Source organism: Pongo abelii, chromosome 9 (genome assembly GCF_028885655.2).
Source record: "Pongo abelii isolate AG06213 chromosome 9, NHGRI_mPonAbe1-v2.0_pri, whole genome shotgun sequence".
Taxonomy (NCBI): domain Eukaryota; kingdom Metazoa; phylum Chordata; class Mammalia; order Primates; family Hominidae; genus Pongo; species Pongo abelii.
The window spans coordinates 6,823,805-6,842,240 of record NC_071994.2 but is presented as its reverse complement, the minus strand read 5'-3'; the positions used below and the strand labels follow the sequence as shown (position 1 = coordinate 6,842,240).

The 18,436-nt window shown below is 40.1% G+C and overlaps 1 protein-coding gene across 4 annotated transcripts in view; it reads right to left on the bottom strand.

Moving 5' to 3' along the window:
- Positions 1-18,436, bottom strand: part of CHKA (choline kinase alpha) — a 68,903-nt gene that overhangs the window by 30,961 nt on the left and 19,506 nt on the right. For all 4 annotated transcript variants that reach the window (XM_024255541.3, XM_024255540.3, XM_024255542.3 and 1 more), the window contains exon 2: positions 13,045-13,156. In XM_024255541.3, the coding sequence (XP_024111309.1) occupies positions 13,045-13,156 (112 nt within the window). The remainder of the gene's footprint in view (positions 1-13,044; positions 13,157-18,436) is intronic.

Sequence of the window (18,436 nt, the reverse complement as noted above, 5' to 3'; positions counted from 1 at the left end):
CTGTTTCCTCAGTACAGAATGCTCAGGCTCCCTAAGTCCTGTAAATAACAAGTGTAAGACCAGGAAACCTCAAACCAAGTGGATATTCATGGAAAGGTAAGAGAAGAACTTTTTCGTCCAGGAAGACAGGAAGTTAAATATATTTTGGGGCCGGGCGCGGTGGCCCACGCCTGTAATCCCAGCACTTTGGGAGGCTGAGGCAGGTGGATCATCTCAGGTCAGGAGCTTGAGATCAGCCTGGCCAGCATGGTGAAATTTCAACTCTACTAGAAATACAAAAAAATTAGCCGGGCATAGTGGCGCATGCCTGTAATCCCAGCTACTCAGGAGGCTGAGGCAGGAGAATCACTTGAACCTGGGAGGAAGAGGTTGTAGTGAGCCAAGATCAGGTCACTGCACTCCAGCCTGGGTGACAAGAGCAAAACTCTGACTCAAAAAAAAAAAAAAAATATATATATATATATATATATATACACACATATATATATATAGGAATCCGTGGGATTGTACTTCAGTGACATAAATTCATTTGAAGTAGATATTAAAATACATTGTATAAATATTTAGTATGACATCCAACTTCTCTCTAACAAGTTAATAAAAATTATCCTCTATAAGTTATAAAACAAAACTAAGCTTTTTACATTTATTAGAAATTTGAACACTGGTTATTTAACATTAACTAATTATTAATTTTTTTTAATGTGAACATTACTGTGGTCATTTTTTAAAAATCATCTTATATAGATACAGACTGAAATATTTACAGAATAATATAACACCTGGAATTTGCTTCAAAATAACCCTGGCGGAGTAAATGAGGGAAAAGATGGAAGAAGACTGGCTGTGAGGGGAAGATGAAGAATGAACACTGGGGTTCATTATACTCTTCTACTTTAGGATATATCTGAAATTCCCCATAATAAAAACTTTTAAAAAATAAACACTGAAATTTCAAGACCTAAGAAATTAGAATGTCTCAATTATGCCTAAGACACCCAACTCTATAAATACACTGAAAACCACTGAATTCTACACTTAAAAGGCACACAATAATGAAAAATATATTGCCACTGGCTTCCTCCCACCTTCTTTCTTTCCTTCCTATTTTGGGCTTAGTTTTCAAGAGAATCTTAAGTTAGAGTCATATATTCATTAGCCTGTGATGTAGGAAATAAATGAGGCTACAGTGACATTAATAAAGGAGGCATAATTACTATTTTAAAGTTAGCTTTTAAGAGGTGGAACTTCAAAAAAAAAATTTGGAGACTGGGTCTTGCTCTGCCTCAGGTTGGAGTGCAGTGGCAGGAATAGGGCTCACTGCAGCCTCAACCTCCCCAGGTCGAGCAATCCTCCTGTATTAGCCTCCCAAGTAGCAGGACCACAGGCATGTCCCACCATACCTGGCCTTTTTTTTTTTTCTTGTAGAGACAAGATCTCACTATGTTACCCAGGCTGCTCTTGAATTCCTGAGCTCAAGTGATCCTCCTGCCGCAGTCTCCCAAAGGGCTGAGATTACAGGCATGAGCCATCATGACCAGCCTGAAAAAGATTTTTTGATTGGCCAAGAACTTTTAAATTTAAAAACTAAATTCCCAAAAGTCTGAATTATATTAGCTAGGAAGTAAAATGAGAAAATAGAGGACTTTCATTTTTACCTTATTTCTATACTTTAAAAAGTGCTTAAAAGCGTTTATTATTTTTATAATAAATACATTTGATGCAAGGTTTCAAATGTTACTTTTCTAACAAAATTGCATTTTGGGGCTTTGTGGGGTTTTTTTCGTTTGTTTTGTTTTTGAGACAGTGTCTCACTCTGTCACCCAGGCTAGAGTGCAGTGGTACAATCTCAGCTCACTGCAACCTCCACCTCCTGGGTTCAAGCGATTCTCCCATCTCAGCCTCCGGAGTAGTTGGGATTACAGGTGTGTGCCACCACGCCCGGCTATTTAGGCTTTGTATTTTAAATGAGACTATGAAAAGCAGTAAATGTTCATATTATAGAGCACAGGTTTTCAAAATGTTCTACTTCATGCTTTAAAAATAAAATGGCCCAGGCATGGTGGCTCACGCCTGTAATCCCAACACTTTGGGAGGCCGAGGCAGGCGTATCACGAGGTCAAGAGATCGACACCATCCTTGCCAACATGATGAAACCCTCTCTCTACTAAAAATACAAAAATTAGCTGGGAGTGGTGATGTGCGCCTGTCGTCTCAGCTACTCGGGAAGCTGAGGCAGGAGAATCACTTGAACCCAGGAGGCCGAGGTTGCAGTGAGCCAAGATCGCGCCACTGCACTCCAGCCTGGTGACAGTGAGACTCTGTCTCATAAAATAAAATAAAAATACAATAAAAAAAATCAATAAGTAGTAAGACAACTCCAGGACCAAGGAGGAAGAGACATCCATTTATTGTATTTTGTGTTACATGATTTTAGGATTCAAAAACCTACTTTAAGTTACCTAATGTTCCACAATATAGCAGGTGTATTTCTTTTAACCTATTTAGGCCATCAGACAGAATAAACTTATTTGGCCAGTACTTAATGAAAGACTTCCCTAATACTGAGGGAAGTAGGTTTATGACTAAACGAATAAAGCCCCATTTGGGAAATGAAAACAAAGCAGCACTTCAGTTTTCCCTAGAGTCTGTGTATAGTAAGAATGGGTGAAAGCAGCATAAAGAAAGTGTCATTAAGTCACATATAGTTATCATTTAAATGTCATTTGGCCAGGCGCGGTGGCTCACGCCTGTAATCCCAGCACTTTGGGAGGCCAAGACGGGCGGATCACGAGGTCAGGGGATTGAGACCATCCTGGCTAACACAGTGAAACACCGTCTCTACCAAAAACACAAAAAATTGCCTGGAGTGGTGGCGGGCGCCTGTTGTCCCAGCTACTCGGGAGGCTGAGGCAGGAGAATGGCGGGAACCCAGGAGGCGGAGCTTGCAGTGAGCAGAGATCATGCCACTGCACTCCAGCCTGGGCGACAAAGCAAGACTTCGTCTCAAAAAAAAAAAAAAAAAAAAAAAGTCATTTAAAACATCTTTAACATCTGAAACATTTATCTTCAAAGTATCTTGAAAGGTCCACTACTACATGAGCTGCTGTGAGACAGATTTTTAAAAGTGATGATTCAGCTACAAAGAATAGCATGTCATCAATAGCAAAATAAATTGGAAATGCTATTTAAGAAACCAAATCATTATCAATTATGGATAATATAATACGAGCCAGGCACGGTGGCTCACATTGGTAACCTTAGCACTTTGGGAGGTTGAGGGGGGCGGATCATTTGAGGTCAGGAGTTCAAAACCATCCTGGCCAACATGGTGAAACCCAGTCTCTACTAAACATACAAAAAATTAGCCGGGCCTGGTGGCAGGTGCCTGTAATCTCAGCTACTTGGAAGGCTGAGGCGGGAGAATTGCTTGAACCTGGGAGGCAGAGATTGTAGTGAGCCAAGATCACACCACTGCACTCCAGCCTGGGCAATAGAGTGAGACTTCATCTCACACACACACAAAAAAATCATAATATAGAATAGAAATAGGTACTATGTTAAATATAATGGTGGCTACTGAACTAAAATGATATATAAATAAGAGTACAGGTTTTTTATTGAAAAAAATTGTGCCATCCATTTTTTAATAGAAAAAAAGAAAAATACATACAAAAAAAGAAAATTAAGAAACATGGATGACGGTCTCTTCTTCCTACCACCCCTTCCTCACCAAGAAATAACTAAACGGATCATTCAGCTTACTATCTCTTTTAAAGGCTTTACATAAAACGGTAAATTGATTGTGACCTTTTAAAAATGCTTTGAGACCTATAAATAAATAAGTAAGAATAATCCTGTCTGGGTGCAGTGGCTCACGCCTGTAATCCCAGCACGTTGGGAGGCCGAGGTGGGCGGATCACCTGAGGCTGGGAATTTGAGACCAGCCTGATCAACATGGTGAAACCCTGTCTCTACTTAAAATACAAAAATTAGTCAGGTGTAGTGGCGCATGCCTGTAATCCCAACTACTCAGGGGACTGAGGCACAAGAATCGCTTGAACCTGAGAGGCAGAGGTTGCAGCAAGCTAAGATCACGCCATTGCACTCCAGCTTGGGCGACAGTGGGAGGCTGTCTCAAAAAAAAAAAAAAAATCCTACTGTTAGCTAGACTCAGTTTCCTCAGTTTCTAGGATATCTAAATTTTGGTCTCGGAAAAGAATCCATCTTTCTACTAATCTGGTATTATCTTCCTGAGCTGAGTACTGAAACAACTCCCAGGCCATCATATTCACCCTGAGAATAGGAGGATATGGTGCATCATTCGGATTCAATTCAGTAGCTGTGATGCCCATTTGGTCTTGGAGTGGCATGAACTTCTCTACTGTGTAGCCTGTGGCTTTGGAGACCCTTAATACCCACCCTGGTTATCTCACCACACTCAACCCTCTAGGAGAGAAATAATTTTTAATACAGGGGTGGCATCTGTTATAATCCCTGGCCTGCCAAGTCCCTGTTGATGATGCAGCTATGTTCCATCTCAGGAGAGGTGAGGCAGGAAAAAGCGTGAGAACCATGACTCTATAGAATGTGTTCAATTCTACAGAATTGAAAGAGTTATGCGACTCTTTCAATTAACATTTTGCAGTATATTTTCTTGGCAATATGTTTTCGTCTCAGAGTTATCATGGACCCTAACCTTACTTCTTCCTGACTTCTATGAAAAAAATGAAATCATACTGTATTTATTGCTTTTATGGTTTCTTACAGCACTTTCTCGAACTCCTGACCTCAGGTGATCCACTCGCCTCAGCCTCCCAAAGTCCTGGGATTACAGGCGTGAGCCACTACGCCCGGCCACTTACAGCACTTTCTGAAAACATTTTACAGAACACATTAAAATGTGAGATCTCAATGCAATGATTTATTGCATTATTTATTGCTCATTAAATATTTAATGAGCACATATGAATTACAAGAATTTAAACAGATAAGTGATTTCTAACATTTTATGGTAGTCTCTAGAGTGTCTTCAATTATCCCAAGGACCAGCCTAAAACAACTTGATCTTTTTGGACATTAATAATTTCAAAATTGGATGACTTGATGAATATCCCTAGGAAACTAGAACTTCTAAAACACTTTAGGCAACATAAGCCAGTAGAAAGACAGGTGAGTGGAAGCCCAGGTTTTAAAAAGGCCTATTTCAGGACCTTCTCAAAATCTATGTCTGATCTAGGGCAACCTGCTGACCCAACACTCCTCAGACTTCCAAGACTAAATAAAATACCTTCCCTCTAAGTATCTCAAGGGTTGACTTGCAAGCAACACTTTTACAGGAAGTGTGCCTTCACTACATCAAGTCAGCACTGCAGAGCTCCCTAAGGTCTCAGGTACCCAGCCAAGACATATGAAAGTATACTGACTGGTAAGGACAAAGAAGAATGTTTGTTTCTAATTCTGACCAAAATATCAAAATACATATGGTGTTTCCTTAATGCTGGAAGTGATATGAAGGAAGAACTTGATTACTTCAATTAAGTTATCAAGTCGAGGCCCATAAATTTCTAAAATTCCTAAATGTTTGTCATTTTCTACTGAGGAAACAGAAGAAAGGAATCTGATTTGCTTTGGACAAAAAAAAAAGTGATATATTTATTACACAACATTCTGAAATCTTAATCACTGTACCTCTTTAAGCACAGCACAAACTGTAGCTGGTGCTACTTAACAAGCATTACAACTTTCTTTTTTAAAAGCAATTCTTGAATCCAAGAACTAAAAGAAAGAAATTAAAGCTGTAGAGAATGCTCCAACTTCAGAGGTCTCATACTATACCGTGAATCGTGTCTGTCACCTGGAAACCAGAGTGCTCCAGGCACGATCGCATGGACAAGCCTGCAGCAGAGAACACATGCACATACAGCTAAAGTGGTACATTACCCCCAACGCCCTTCACTCCACCCAACATAAAGACATTCCTTCCCAAAGAGGGGTGGGCTGCGGTCAAACCATCGTTCCATGGACCAGAAATCCGCATTGGCTTCATGCTATAAATCCCAAACATTTAATACCAGCAAGACAAAGACACTCTGAATATATAAAAATTAGACATAGTAGTCTGTGGTTTATTTGGTTATCAAAAGAAGGCACCAAAGCAGGTATGGAAGGACTATTGGTAGTAATTTGGCAACTATCTTGGGAGAGTATCAGCTAAAGAAATATTAGGTTAGACCAAATGGGAACACACAACACTAGAAAAATGTTTTACTTCTGAGAAGGAAGTTTTGACTGCCTTAGGAACAGAGAATTAAACCATACTCAAAAGTATAAGGGAATTTTTTTAAAACAGAATGAACAGAACAACTTAAATTCCTAATGATCCTAACACAATGAGGAAAACAGTGGCAATTCACAGAATTCAGTTACCAGGGACATGACTCCTTCAAGGAGTACCAGCAATGCTGGTCTTTGCATGGTGTGACCTTAGTAACATAAAGAAATAGTTTTAGCAACTGATTTCTCAGTAGCTGGTAGTTTAATATTAACTATTTATGAGTTATTCCATATTTTATTGTGGCTTTTTAATTAAACTGGGGCTAAGAGAAAATAGGGAGGAAGACATTTGTTTTCTAGATTCAAAAAGGACAGTGTCCAGATTTGACTCTTTTGAGTTGCTAATACATATCTGCGTTGTGCCTTGATGCCTTTATTATGGTTAGTACTCAAACAAGCACTAATATTAGCCTTCTATTACTCAAAAAACAAACAAAAACAATTTTCCAGACAACATTCAAGAGAGATCTTTGATGTGTATTATAAACGTTCATGCCTGTGAGACCGCTCATAACGGTGAGGCCAAATCTCTCCATTCATGCACATAAGGAAGTGGCTTAACACAGAGTCACTGTTCTGACAGAGGAAGGGACAAAGCAATCCTCTGAGACTTCCGCCAACTGGCACAGGTTACATTGAATGAACAATACGTACTGACATTTGTGTCTTCCACAATTCATGATAAATAAGCAAACTGGTTATTTGTAATCAGCCAAACTTGCTTCTCTGAAAAGGCTGCTACTGGACGTTGCAGAGCTCATGTTCCTTCCCAGTATCAGAAAGGAAAAAAATCAAGTTACATTTATAGCTAATTTTATACATTTACGCTCTCTTCTAGCAATTCTATCTCTTTCCACAATGCAAAGGCTGAACTATTACTTCTCAAAACTTCTATTAAATTATTCTCTTTTAGTTCAGGGTAGTTCTACAGTTGAGTTTGATTTTCATAATCTATGTAGCTAATGAAAATAACCTCATTTCCATTAAAATTAAAGACAGTCTATGTAAAACAGACACTAAATTATACTCACATGCATTATTTTAAGATCAGACCAATATTTTTATGTTTAATGATTTCCTACAAATAATATTGTATAGTTGTGTGTGTCTTATCTTGTTCATATTTTCAAAAGGACCCATTCTTGACCTTGCCAAACACAGGAATTTTCATAAGCACCCTAAAACTAACACAAATCCTAAACAAAAACTCCAGGATACAGTCAGGAAGTTTGTTTCCGTCTCATCTTAGATAGAAATAGGGGCTAGAAGAGACAGATGTTTGTGGGACAGAAGCTGTGGGGCTGAACCCAATCAGAAAGTTTTACCTTGGCTTTCTGGCACTTAACCTTAGAGAACTGTACCAAAGAGCAGTCATTTCAGTGTCACTATGGAAATAAAGGAAATCAGACATCTTATAATGCCAAGATGAAGAAAAATGAGAAAGTTGAGAATCATCTAGTTATTTTAAACCAAGTCACCTGTAAATCATTTGCTGATCAAAGAACGTGTAAAATGTTACCACCTCTGATTCTCACAGAGGTAAAATGTTCAAAAGCTAAAAACAAGGAAGAGAAATGGAAAGAAGGGACATACTAAACTAAATCTGTCATATAATTAAGGAAAAATGCAAAATACTCTGAGAAAATACATAGGCCTATTATTTGTGCAGTAGTCTTCAATTAACATTTTTCAAAGAAGGAGTGAATTCTAGCCCACCTTAAAGGACGCTATAGCTGCATTTATAAAGTTGGCTTGGGAGATACCAGTTATATTTGTATAAGTACATATACATGTATAGGATATGTGTATGCTTTCCTACAACATAGAGCAAAAAGAAGGAAAGCAGAAGATTTGAGTCATGCTATATTTAATTCTCTCTTTAACCCATAATTTTATGAAAGTAATGTGATTTATTATTTGGGGCTCTGTATTTGCTCCGCCACATCTCTCAATTAATGCAAATCTTGACAATTTTTTATCAATCCTGACAATTTATCATAAATTCTGGCTTTTTTTGTTGTGATAGGAACAAAACCCTCATTGTAGACCATAAATATCTCCTTCCATTATAGGCCAGATTCATTCTAAAGAGTTGGCTATACATCAGCAATTTCATCACACCTAGATCACAGCAAAAATAAATAATAGAAACTTTAAAGCTGATTTGAAAACATTTGGAAAGGAATTTAAAATCCCCGGCACAGTGTGTGGCAGCTCAGCTTCTAAAGCACACAGCAGCTGTTGCCTGGCTCGCATCTTAGAAGCTTCTAAGCCTGCTCTCTACTTTGCTTCTTTTGTACCATAGCCATCTTTTGGAGTTCTTGATTTTGGTTCCCCTCCTCATGTTGTCACAGTACTCCCAATGACCAACAGTCTCCAATGGCCATTAATATCTGAAACTCTTAACTGGCAACAAGTATGACTGCTAAACTCCGCAGAGCTAGGAAACCAAATAACTCTGAGACTCTAAGCTTCATGGTTTACTAAGTTTAAACTACAACCAAAAAAGTGTGTTTGAACTAAAGACTCGACCAACTGAATAATTATATTGAAAATATAGATTCCCACCTAAGAAGCAAAGAAATAGTTTTTTTCTAACAAAAATCAGTTTGTTGTCTATGTCAACTGTCAGATTATCAGAGGTATGCTTACTATCCATATAGAAAACTACTAATTTCCCACCCAGTTTTTTTTTGTTTTTTTTTTTTTGTTTTTTTTTTTTGAGACAGGGTCTCTCTCTGTCCCCCAGGCTGCAGTGCAGTGGCATGATCTTGGCTCACTGCAATCTCCACCTCCTGGGCTTAAGAGATCTTTCCACCTCAGCCTCCAAAGTTGCTGGGACCACAGGCACATGCCACCACGCCCAGCTATTTTTTTATAGAGATAGGGTTTTGCCATGTTGCCCAGGCTAGTTTCAAACTCCTGGACTCAAGCAATCCACCTGCCTTGGCCTCCCAAAGTGTTGGGATTACAGGAGTGAGCCACCATGCCCAGCCCTAATTTCCCTTTCTATCCAAGGTGCTTTCAAGTATGGTTTCCACCTTACATCAGTAGATATAGCTTCAGGAATGGAAACTCATTTAACATTTGCCTAATAAAAATATAACTGAGAAGCTAAATGTAGGGTACCTCCCCCCAAATTGGAATTATATGTAAAACATACGCCATTCTATTAGTTTGGTAAGAGTTAATTACATTTTAAGTGGCTTAAATTATTCTTTTTATTTTTCTTAGTTACTTAAGAGTCTTTTTTCTTAGAAATAAATCGGGACATAGAATTCTGTTCAAGCAAATTTTATTTCCAGACATTTCTACTGTATTTAACTACTGTCAGGTACTACTTCCAGACTGCTAAAATTTCAAAATGGAAAAAAGACTAACAATTGACAATGAATCTTTATTAGAGGAAGGCTAATTGCCAGGTAGTAGGCTATGCTGCAGCTGGCTTTTACTAAGTGACTCATATAATAAACCAGAACATTCTAGAGCTGGGCTGTCCAACACTGTGGCCACGAGCTACATGTGACTATTTTAATTTAAATTAATTAAAATTAAAAACAATTTAAAACTCAGTTCAACAGCCACACTTGCCACATTCCACATATTCGTTAGTGACATGTGGCTGATGACAAGTGTATCAGACAGCACAGATGCAGAACCCTCCATTACTCCCATCACTACAGCACTGTTCTAGAGCACAGGATTAAACTCCCAGGTTAGTCTAGACCACAGAGGAGCACCTTGTAACACATTTAAAATGCTTCTTATTTAAGTTAGAAATGAAAGCCTCATAAATCAGATTTAAACAATAGTTTTAAATCACATGTAATTTCAGCATCTACTTATTATTCTAAAAGTGTTGTATAAATGCAAAACACAAAAAAACAGCAGAAATGGGACTTAATTGTTGCAGAACATAAACAGTCCTCAAAGAAAAAATGACTATCAAGACATACCAGGCCAAGCGCAGTGGCTCATGCCTGTAATCCTAGCATTTTGAGGACTAGACGGGTGCATCACTTAAGGCCAGGAGTTTGAGACCATCTTGGGAAACATGGTGAAACCCTGCCTCTACAAAAAATACAAAAATTAGCTGGCGTGGTGGCTCACTCCTGTAGTCCCAGCTACTCAGGAGGCTGAGGTGGGAGGATCACCTGAGCCCAGGAGGTCGAGGCTGCAGTGAGCCATGGTTGTGCCACTACACTACAGCCTGGGTGGCAAAGTGAGACCCTGTCTAAGAAAATAAAGGCACATCAGTAAAAGTGCCAAAATAACAATGAAAGATTTCAAAAACTATACTTTGAAACTGCAACTTGATTAAATTTAAAACCCAAGCTGCATGGTGAACACAAGAATCTTTTCTGCTTGTGTATTAACAAGCAAGGGGTCTGAGTTTTCAGTTAGCATCAACTGTTGTCCTAGCTGGATGCCAGCTATCTGCACCTAATGACAAAGTGACCTCAGATATCCTCACCAAGTGCACACGTGTGTGGAACAGCTATGCACCTTCAAACATACTAACTTGTTCCCAGCATTTTTAGATCTTAACCATTTCCACAGCTTGACAGAGTCAAGGAAAAGCTATCCATTAAAAGGGTTTCTTCACATTATGACAATTTTTTTAATGAATTAACATCTAGACTGCCAATTTGAACTTTAATATTTCTAAACATATAATCAAATATCATATGGATATGATCTGCTTTTTAGATTGAGCTGAAATAGGCCGGTCTTTTAAAAAATTTAGTTTGAAAACTACTCTGCTCTATTTCATTAGGATAAAAATGGGCCCTTCCAAAGAAGATTAAAATGGATATCAGGGCCAGGCACTGTAATCCCAGCACTTTGTGAGGTCAAGGCGGGCGGGTCACAAGGTCAGGAGATCGAGACCATCCTGGCTAACATGGTGAAACCTCATCTCTACTAAAAATACAAAAATTAGCCAGGCGTGGTGGCAGATGCCTGTAGTCCCAGCTACTTGAAAGGCTAAGGCAGGAGAATGGCGTGAACCCAGGAGGCAGAGCTTGCAGTGAGCCGAGATTGCACCACTGCACTCTAGCCTGGGCAACAGAGCAAGACTCCATCTCAAAAAAAAAAAAAAAAAAAAACAGCCGGGCACGGTGGCTCACACCTGTAATCCCAGCACTTTGGAGGCCAAGGTGGACGGATCACGAGGTCAGGAGATCGAGACCATCCTGGCTAACATGGCAAAACCCCATCTCTACTAAAAATACAAAAAGTGAGCCGGGTGTGGTGGCAGGCGCCTGCAGTCCCAGCTACTCGGGAGGCTGAGGCAGGAGAATGGCGTGAACCCGGGAGGCAGAGTTTGCAGTAAGCCAAGATTGCGCCACTGCACTCCAGCCTGGGTGACAGAACAAGACTCTGTCGCAAAAAAAAAAAACAAAAAAAGAACAGGTATCAAAATCCTACCACAGGCCAGGCGTGGTGGCTCACACCTGTAATCCCAGCACTGTGAGAAGCTGAGGCAGGCAGATCACCTAAGGTCACGAGTTTGAGACCAGCCTGGCCAATATGGTGAAACCCTGTCTCTACTAAAAACACAAAAATTAGCTGGGCGTAGCGGCGCACCTACAATCCCAGCTACTCGGAAAGCTGAGGCAGGAGAATTGCTTGAACCCGGGAGGCAGAGGCTGCAGTGAGCCGAGATCGCGCCACTGCATTCCAGCCTGAGCTACATAGCCAGACTCCATCTCAGGAAAAAAAAAAAAAAATCCTACCAGAGAAATACATCAACCTGGCCGGGTGCAATGGCTCATGCCTGTAATCCCAGCACTTTGGGAGGTCACGGCGGGTGGATCACTTGAGGTCAGGAGTTCGAGACCAGCCTGACCAACATGGTGAAACCCCGTCTCTACTAAAAAAATACAAAATTAGCCAGGCGTGGTGGCACACATAACGTCAGCTACTTGGGAGGCTTAGACAGGAGAATCACTTGAACCCGGGAGGCAGAGGTTGCAGTGAGCTGAGATCGCGCCATTGCACTCCAGCCTGGGCAACAAGAGTGAAACTCTGTCTCAAAAAAATATATATATATATCAGCCTAATATTTCTACTGTGCTCAATGTAATAGTAAATTCATGACATTAATAATAATAATAATAAACCCAGACAAGTTGGGATATCCTATAACTGGATAATTCAATAGGTATTTTAATTAAGAATTAGATTATTTAAGAAATATAAAACTTTAGAAAGATTATGACTGTAACAAACAACTCAAAGTTTTAAAGAAATCTCAGAGAAACAGTTATTAAATTCAGCTTCGTTGAGATCATACTTTGTTAACTGGGACTATCCTCTAAAATCTTTTGGATTATGTTACAAAAACAATACCTTCTCCACATTAGAACTTTACAATCTAAATCTGAACTGAAAATTTTAATCAATATGTAGAACCAAGAATCATCAAGCACTATTAAAGATTTAACCAACGTTGTACCTTCTCTGGATGTAAAACTGGGAATACTTGCACTAGTTTACTAATAAACAATAACTAAAAAAAACACAAATTAACTTAGAATGCAAACCAAGCTGTGCAGCCCAATTAAAGTAAAAGTAAAAGCAATATACTCAAATATCTTTAGTAACACCATTAAAGTATTTAAAATCTCTTTCCAAGGTATCTCAGGAAAGAGGATTTAAAATGTTAACAGGATCCCCCCCTCCCAAAGTAGCCTACCAACTCACCATCTGCAAAATTGCTCCATACAGCCGCAGGAGCACTTTCCGAGGCTCATCGCCAAGGGTGGCTGTGGTGTCAGGCAGGGAGCACTGGAACAGCATGTTGCTAAGGCCACCTCTGTCAGAAATAAGAGGACAGCAAGTATCTTTATTACAGGTGAGCTAAATCACTCTTCTTGGATAAATATGGATGAAAAGTCAGGGTTACGCAAGAACTGTTCTCATCTTATCTCGATTTATTCTCTCAATTTAACTCCATGAGTCACATTAAAAACAGACATTCCCTTTCTGTTTTTCTGCAGTAGAGGTGGGGAAGCGTTTTTGAAATTGCCTGTGTGGGCCGGGCGTGGTGGCTCACGCCTGTAATCCCAGCACTTTGGGAGGCCAAGGCGGGTGGATCACGAGGTCAAGAAATCTAGACCATCCTGGCTAACACAGTGAAACCCTGTCTCTACTAAAAAAAATACAAAAAATTAGCCAGGCGTGGTGGCAGCTGCCTGTAGTCCCAGCTACTCAGGAGGCTGAGGCAGGAGAATGGCATGAACCCGGGAGGCGAAGCCTGCAGTGAGCCGAGATCGTACCACTGCACTCCAGCCTGGGCGACAGAGCAAGACTCCGTCTCAAAAAAAATAATAATAATCTTGAGGCAATATTTAAACCTTCTTCTCTAGGGCTTTCCATTTGATATGTATTAATAGTTCCAAGATCTTCTACGCTAGTGTTACTAAAAATCTGTCAACTGATTTTGACTAGGAGCTTGTTCAAAAAACTTCCAACATTAACTGGTTACCACAGCCTTCAGATGAAACAGGAGACCTCAATACTCTAATCACATACCAAGTAAGTAGCTAAGCAAGGAATCGAACCCAGGCATATAGCTCCAGAGTCCCTGCTTGTAACTAACCATGAAGAGTTGTCAAAGAGATAGGAGGCAAAGCTGGTGAGCACCATGTGCCACATTAAAGATGTCATAGGAGGTCAGGCGCGGTGGCTCACGCCTATAATCCAAGCACTTTGGGAGGCCAAGGCATGTGGATCACCTGAGGTCGAGAGTTTGACACCTGCCTGGCCAACATGGCAAAACCCTATCTCTACTAAAAATACAAATTAGCCGGGTGTGGTGGCACACACCTTGTAATACCAGCTACTTGGGCGGCTGAGGCAGAAGAATCGCTTGAACCCAGGAGGCAGAGGTTGCAGTGAGCCGTTATCGCGCCACTGTACTCCAGCCTGGGCGACAGAGTGAGACTACCATCTCAAAAAAAAAAAAAAAAAGAAAAGATAAAAGAAAATGTCATAGGAGCTGCGTGAGCTGCAAAATCACCTTCCATCAGGACTACTCTCTAAAAACCTCTATGACACAAACATCTCCGTGTCCTATTACTGCTATAACAAATTACTACAAATTTAGTGGCTTAAAACTGAAAACAGATTCTGATTGAGCTCATTAATTTTTAAAAATAAGGGTAACTAGGTGGAAATGGGGAGTTGGTTTAAGTTTAATGGGTACAGAGTTTCAGTTTGGGAAGATGACAACATTCTGGAGACGGATGGTGGTGATGGTAGCACAACAATGAATGTACTTAATGCCACTAAACTATAAATTTTAAAATTGTTAAAATGGTATTTTTAATGCTGCTTATTTTACCACAATTTTACTTAATTTTATTTATTTATTATTTTTTTTCAGAGAGGGTTTTGCTCTGTCGTCCAGGCTAGAGTACAGTGGCACAATCTTGGCTCACTGCAACCTCCACCACCCAGGTTCAAGCGATTCTCCTGCCTCAGCCTCCCAAGTAGCTGGGATTACACGTGCATGCCAGCATGCTCAGCTAATTTTTGTATTTTTGGTAGAAACGGAGTTTTGCCATGTTGGCCAGGCTGGTCTGGAACTCCTGACCTCAGGTGATCCACCCATCTCGGCCTCCCAGAGTGCTAGAATTACAGGCACACCATGCCTGACCTTATTTTACCACAGTTTTAATAAAAAAGGACGAAGTACTGATATATACTACATGAAACTTAAAAACATTATGCTAAGTAAAAGAAGACAGTCACAAAAGACCACATGTTATATGATTCCATTCATATGAACTGTCCAGAACAAGGAAATCTATGAAGTCCATTAGTGGTTGCCAGGAGCTGGGGTGGGAAGGGGTACTTAGGGGTAGGGGATGATAGCTAAAAGTTTCTTTTTGAAAGATGAAAATGTTCTAAAACTGACTGTTGTTAACAGCTGCAACTATCTGTGACTACACTAAAAGCCACTGGACTGTACAATTTAAATGGGTGAATTGTATGGTATGTGAACTATATCTCATTTTTTTCTTACCAAATAAAAAATTTGAACGTGCTTCTAGCACAATTTTTTCCCAGATTTAAGTAAGACATATTTAAGAGGTTTTTTCAAAGGTTACTTAAAATGAAAAACCATCATGAGTCTCTAGGAACAAGACAGCAAGAGTCAGGATCTATTTTCCCAGAAGGTTGTCTACCTTAGTTAAAAAGAACAAAAATAAAAGGGAACCCAAAGTTCTTGTCTTCCCAAAGCAAGCTGTGAAGCAGGCCGACAGCGTGTAGATCAAAGGAACCAAAAGCAGCCTTAACCTTTCTGCTAAACTTGGGGTGGCACCTCAACTGTGTGGCTTATCAGAATCCCCCTGCTGCGTCTGGTCACAGCCAACATGGGTTTCTGGCTACCAAGCAACAGAACGGGCATTAAAACAGTTAAAAGCCCTAGTTTTTCTTCCGGTCACATACTCTGGAAATCTCAGTCAAATGCAAAAGCAAACAGATGAAGTACTGTTCTAAATTGTGTAACCTGATTCAAAGTTTACCCCCGTACTGCTAAAGAAGGAAGGCAGACTAGCTTGGCCAGAAACAAGCTCACAACCTGGAAACCCTTCAACTGCTTTGTATTACCTGTAGCCTCTATTGTTCAATAGGTTTTAGTGAATAAATTGTCAATTATTTTTTAGTGACAGCCAAAATAAATGAAGCAAGGTAACTGGCACCAATAACCCAAACTGTGAGAAATTTACCTAGAAAAAAAGCTAGCTACCAATGAGTCAAATAATAATACGACCAGGAACAATAAAATGTGGTGGGAAGAAATGCCAGAAATGGTAGCAAAAATGTAACAGTTCAATTTATCATATAATTTGTCAAAAATATCCTCTCAAGTAAAACCCCAGGAGCTCTCAAGGATTTGCAAGAAGTTTTGAAACCACAAACTTTATCACCTGGCAAAACAGCTTTATAAGTCATAATTAGATATGAGAGGCATGGGCTGGATGTGGTGGCTCATGCCTGTAATCCTAGCACTTTGGGAGGCTGAGGCAGGCAGATCACTTGAGGTCAGGAGTTCAAGACCAGCCTGGCCAACATGGTGTAACCCTGTCTCTACTAAAAATACAAAAATTAGCTGGGCATGGTGGCACGTGCCTGTAATTCCAGCTACTCGGGAGGCTGAGGCAGGAGAACTACTTGAACCCGAGAGGCGGAGATTGCAGTGAGCTGAGATCGTGCCATTGTACTCCAGCCTGGGGGACAAGAGCGAAACACCATCTCCAATAAATAAATAAATAAATAAATTTAAATATATATATATATATATGCACACACACACACATATATATGAAAGGCACAAGATACTCAAGCAAAATCTCAAATACAGTGACAATAACACACTTATTCCACACTCAACACAATGACAGGAAGGAAACAGAAAAGAGCAGGAAGTACCTGCTGGCAGGAATTCTCACCCCTGCCCCTCCACACCCAGTGGTGCACGCATCACTAACTGCCAACCCATGATTCCTTAAAACAGAATACTAAGGGAATAACAAGTAGTATAAAGAGGTTCTTTTTTTTTTTTTTTTGAGGCAGAGTCTCACTCTGTCACCCAGGCTGGAGTGCAATGGCGCGAACTCGGCTCACTGCAAGCTCCACCTCCCAGGTTCACACCATTCTCCTGCCTCAGCCTCCCAAGTAGCTGGGACTACAGGCGCCCACCACCACACCGGGCTAATTTTTTTGTATTTTTAGTAGAGACGAGGTTTCACCATGTTAGCCAGGATGGTCTCGATCTCCTGACCTCATGATCCACCTGTCTCGGCCTCCCAAAGTACTGGAATTACAGGCATGAGCCACCGCGCTGGTCCAAAGAGGTTATTTTACATAAATTGTTGAGCAAAAATGAAATGAATCATTTCAGCTTCTCTTGATAGCCAGAAGAACTAGGCAAGAGAAAGAAATAAAAGGCATCCAAATTGGAAATGAAGTTAAATTATCCCTGTTTGCAGACAACATGATCTTACATATAGAAAATCCTAAAGACCCCACCAAAAAACTATGAGAACTAATAAGTTCAGTAAGATTGCAGGATACAAAATCAACATACAAAAATCAGTAGCAGTATTATTTCTATATGGGAGGCTCAGGTGGGAAGATCACTTGAGCCCAGGAGGTCAAGGCTGAAGTGAGTGAGCTGTGATCATGCCACTGCATGCCAGCTAATAGCAAATTATCTGGAATGGAAATCAAGAAAACAATCCTGTTTACAATAGCTAACAAAAAAAAAAAAAAAGAAAAGAAAAAGAAAGAAATTTAACCAAGGAGGTGAAAGATCTCTGCAATGAAAACTTTATTGATCAGAGAAACTGAAGACACAAATAAATGGAACAATATCCCATGTTCATGTATTAGAAGAATTAATATTGTTAAAATGTCCATACTGGCCAAGTGTGTGGCTCACGCCTGTAATCCCAGCACTTTGGGAGGCTGAGGTGGCGGATCACCTGAGGTCAGGAGTTCAAGACCAGCCTGGCCAACATGATGAAACCCTGCCTCTACTAAAAATACAAAAATTAGCTGAGCATAGTGGTGGGCGCCCGTAATCCCAGCTACTCAGGAGGCTGAGGCAGGAGAATCGCTTGAACTCAGGAGGCTGAGGTGGCAGTGAGCCAAGATCACGCCACTGCACTCCAGCCTGGGCGACAGAGCAAGACTGTCTCAAAAAAAAAAAAAAAAAGAAAAGAAAAAAAAAAAAGTCCATACTACCCAAAGCAAGCTATACATTCAATGCAATCTCTATCAAAATACCAATGACGTTCTTCATAGAAATAGGAAAAACAATCCTAAAATTTATATGAAATCACAAAAGACCCCAGTAGCCAAAGCAATCTGGAGCAAAAAGAACAAAGCTGGAGGAATCACACTACCTAACTTCAACATATACTACAAAGTCATAGTAACCAAAACAGCATGGTGTTGGCATAAAAACAGACAGAAACCAATATAACAGAATAAAAGCCCACAAATCAACCCACACTTACAGCCACCTGATTTTCAACAAGTGTCAAGAATACAATAGGGAAAAAGACAGTCTCTTCAATAA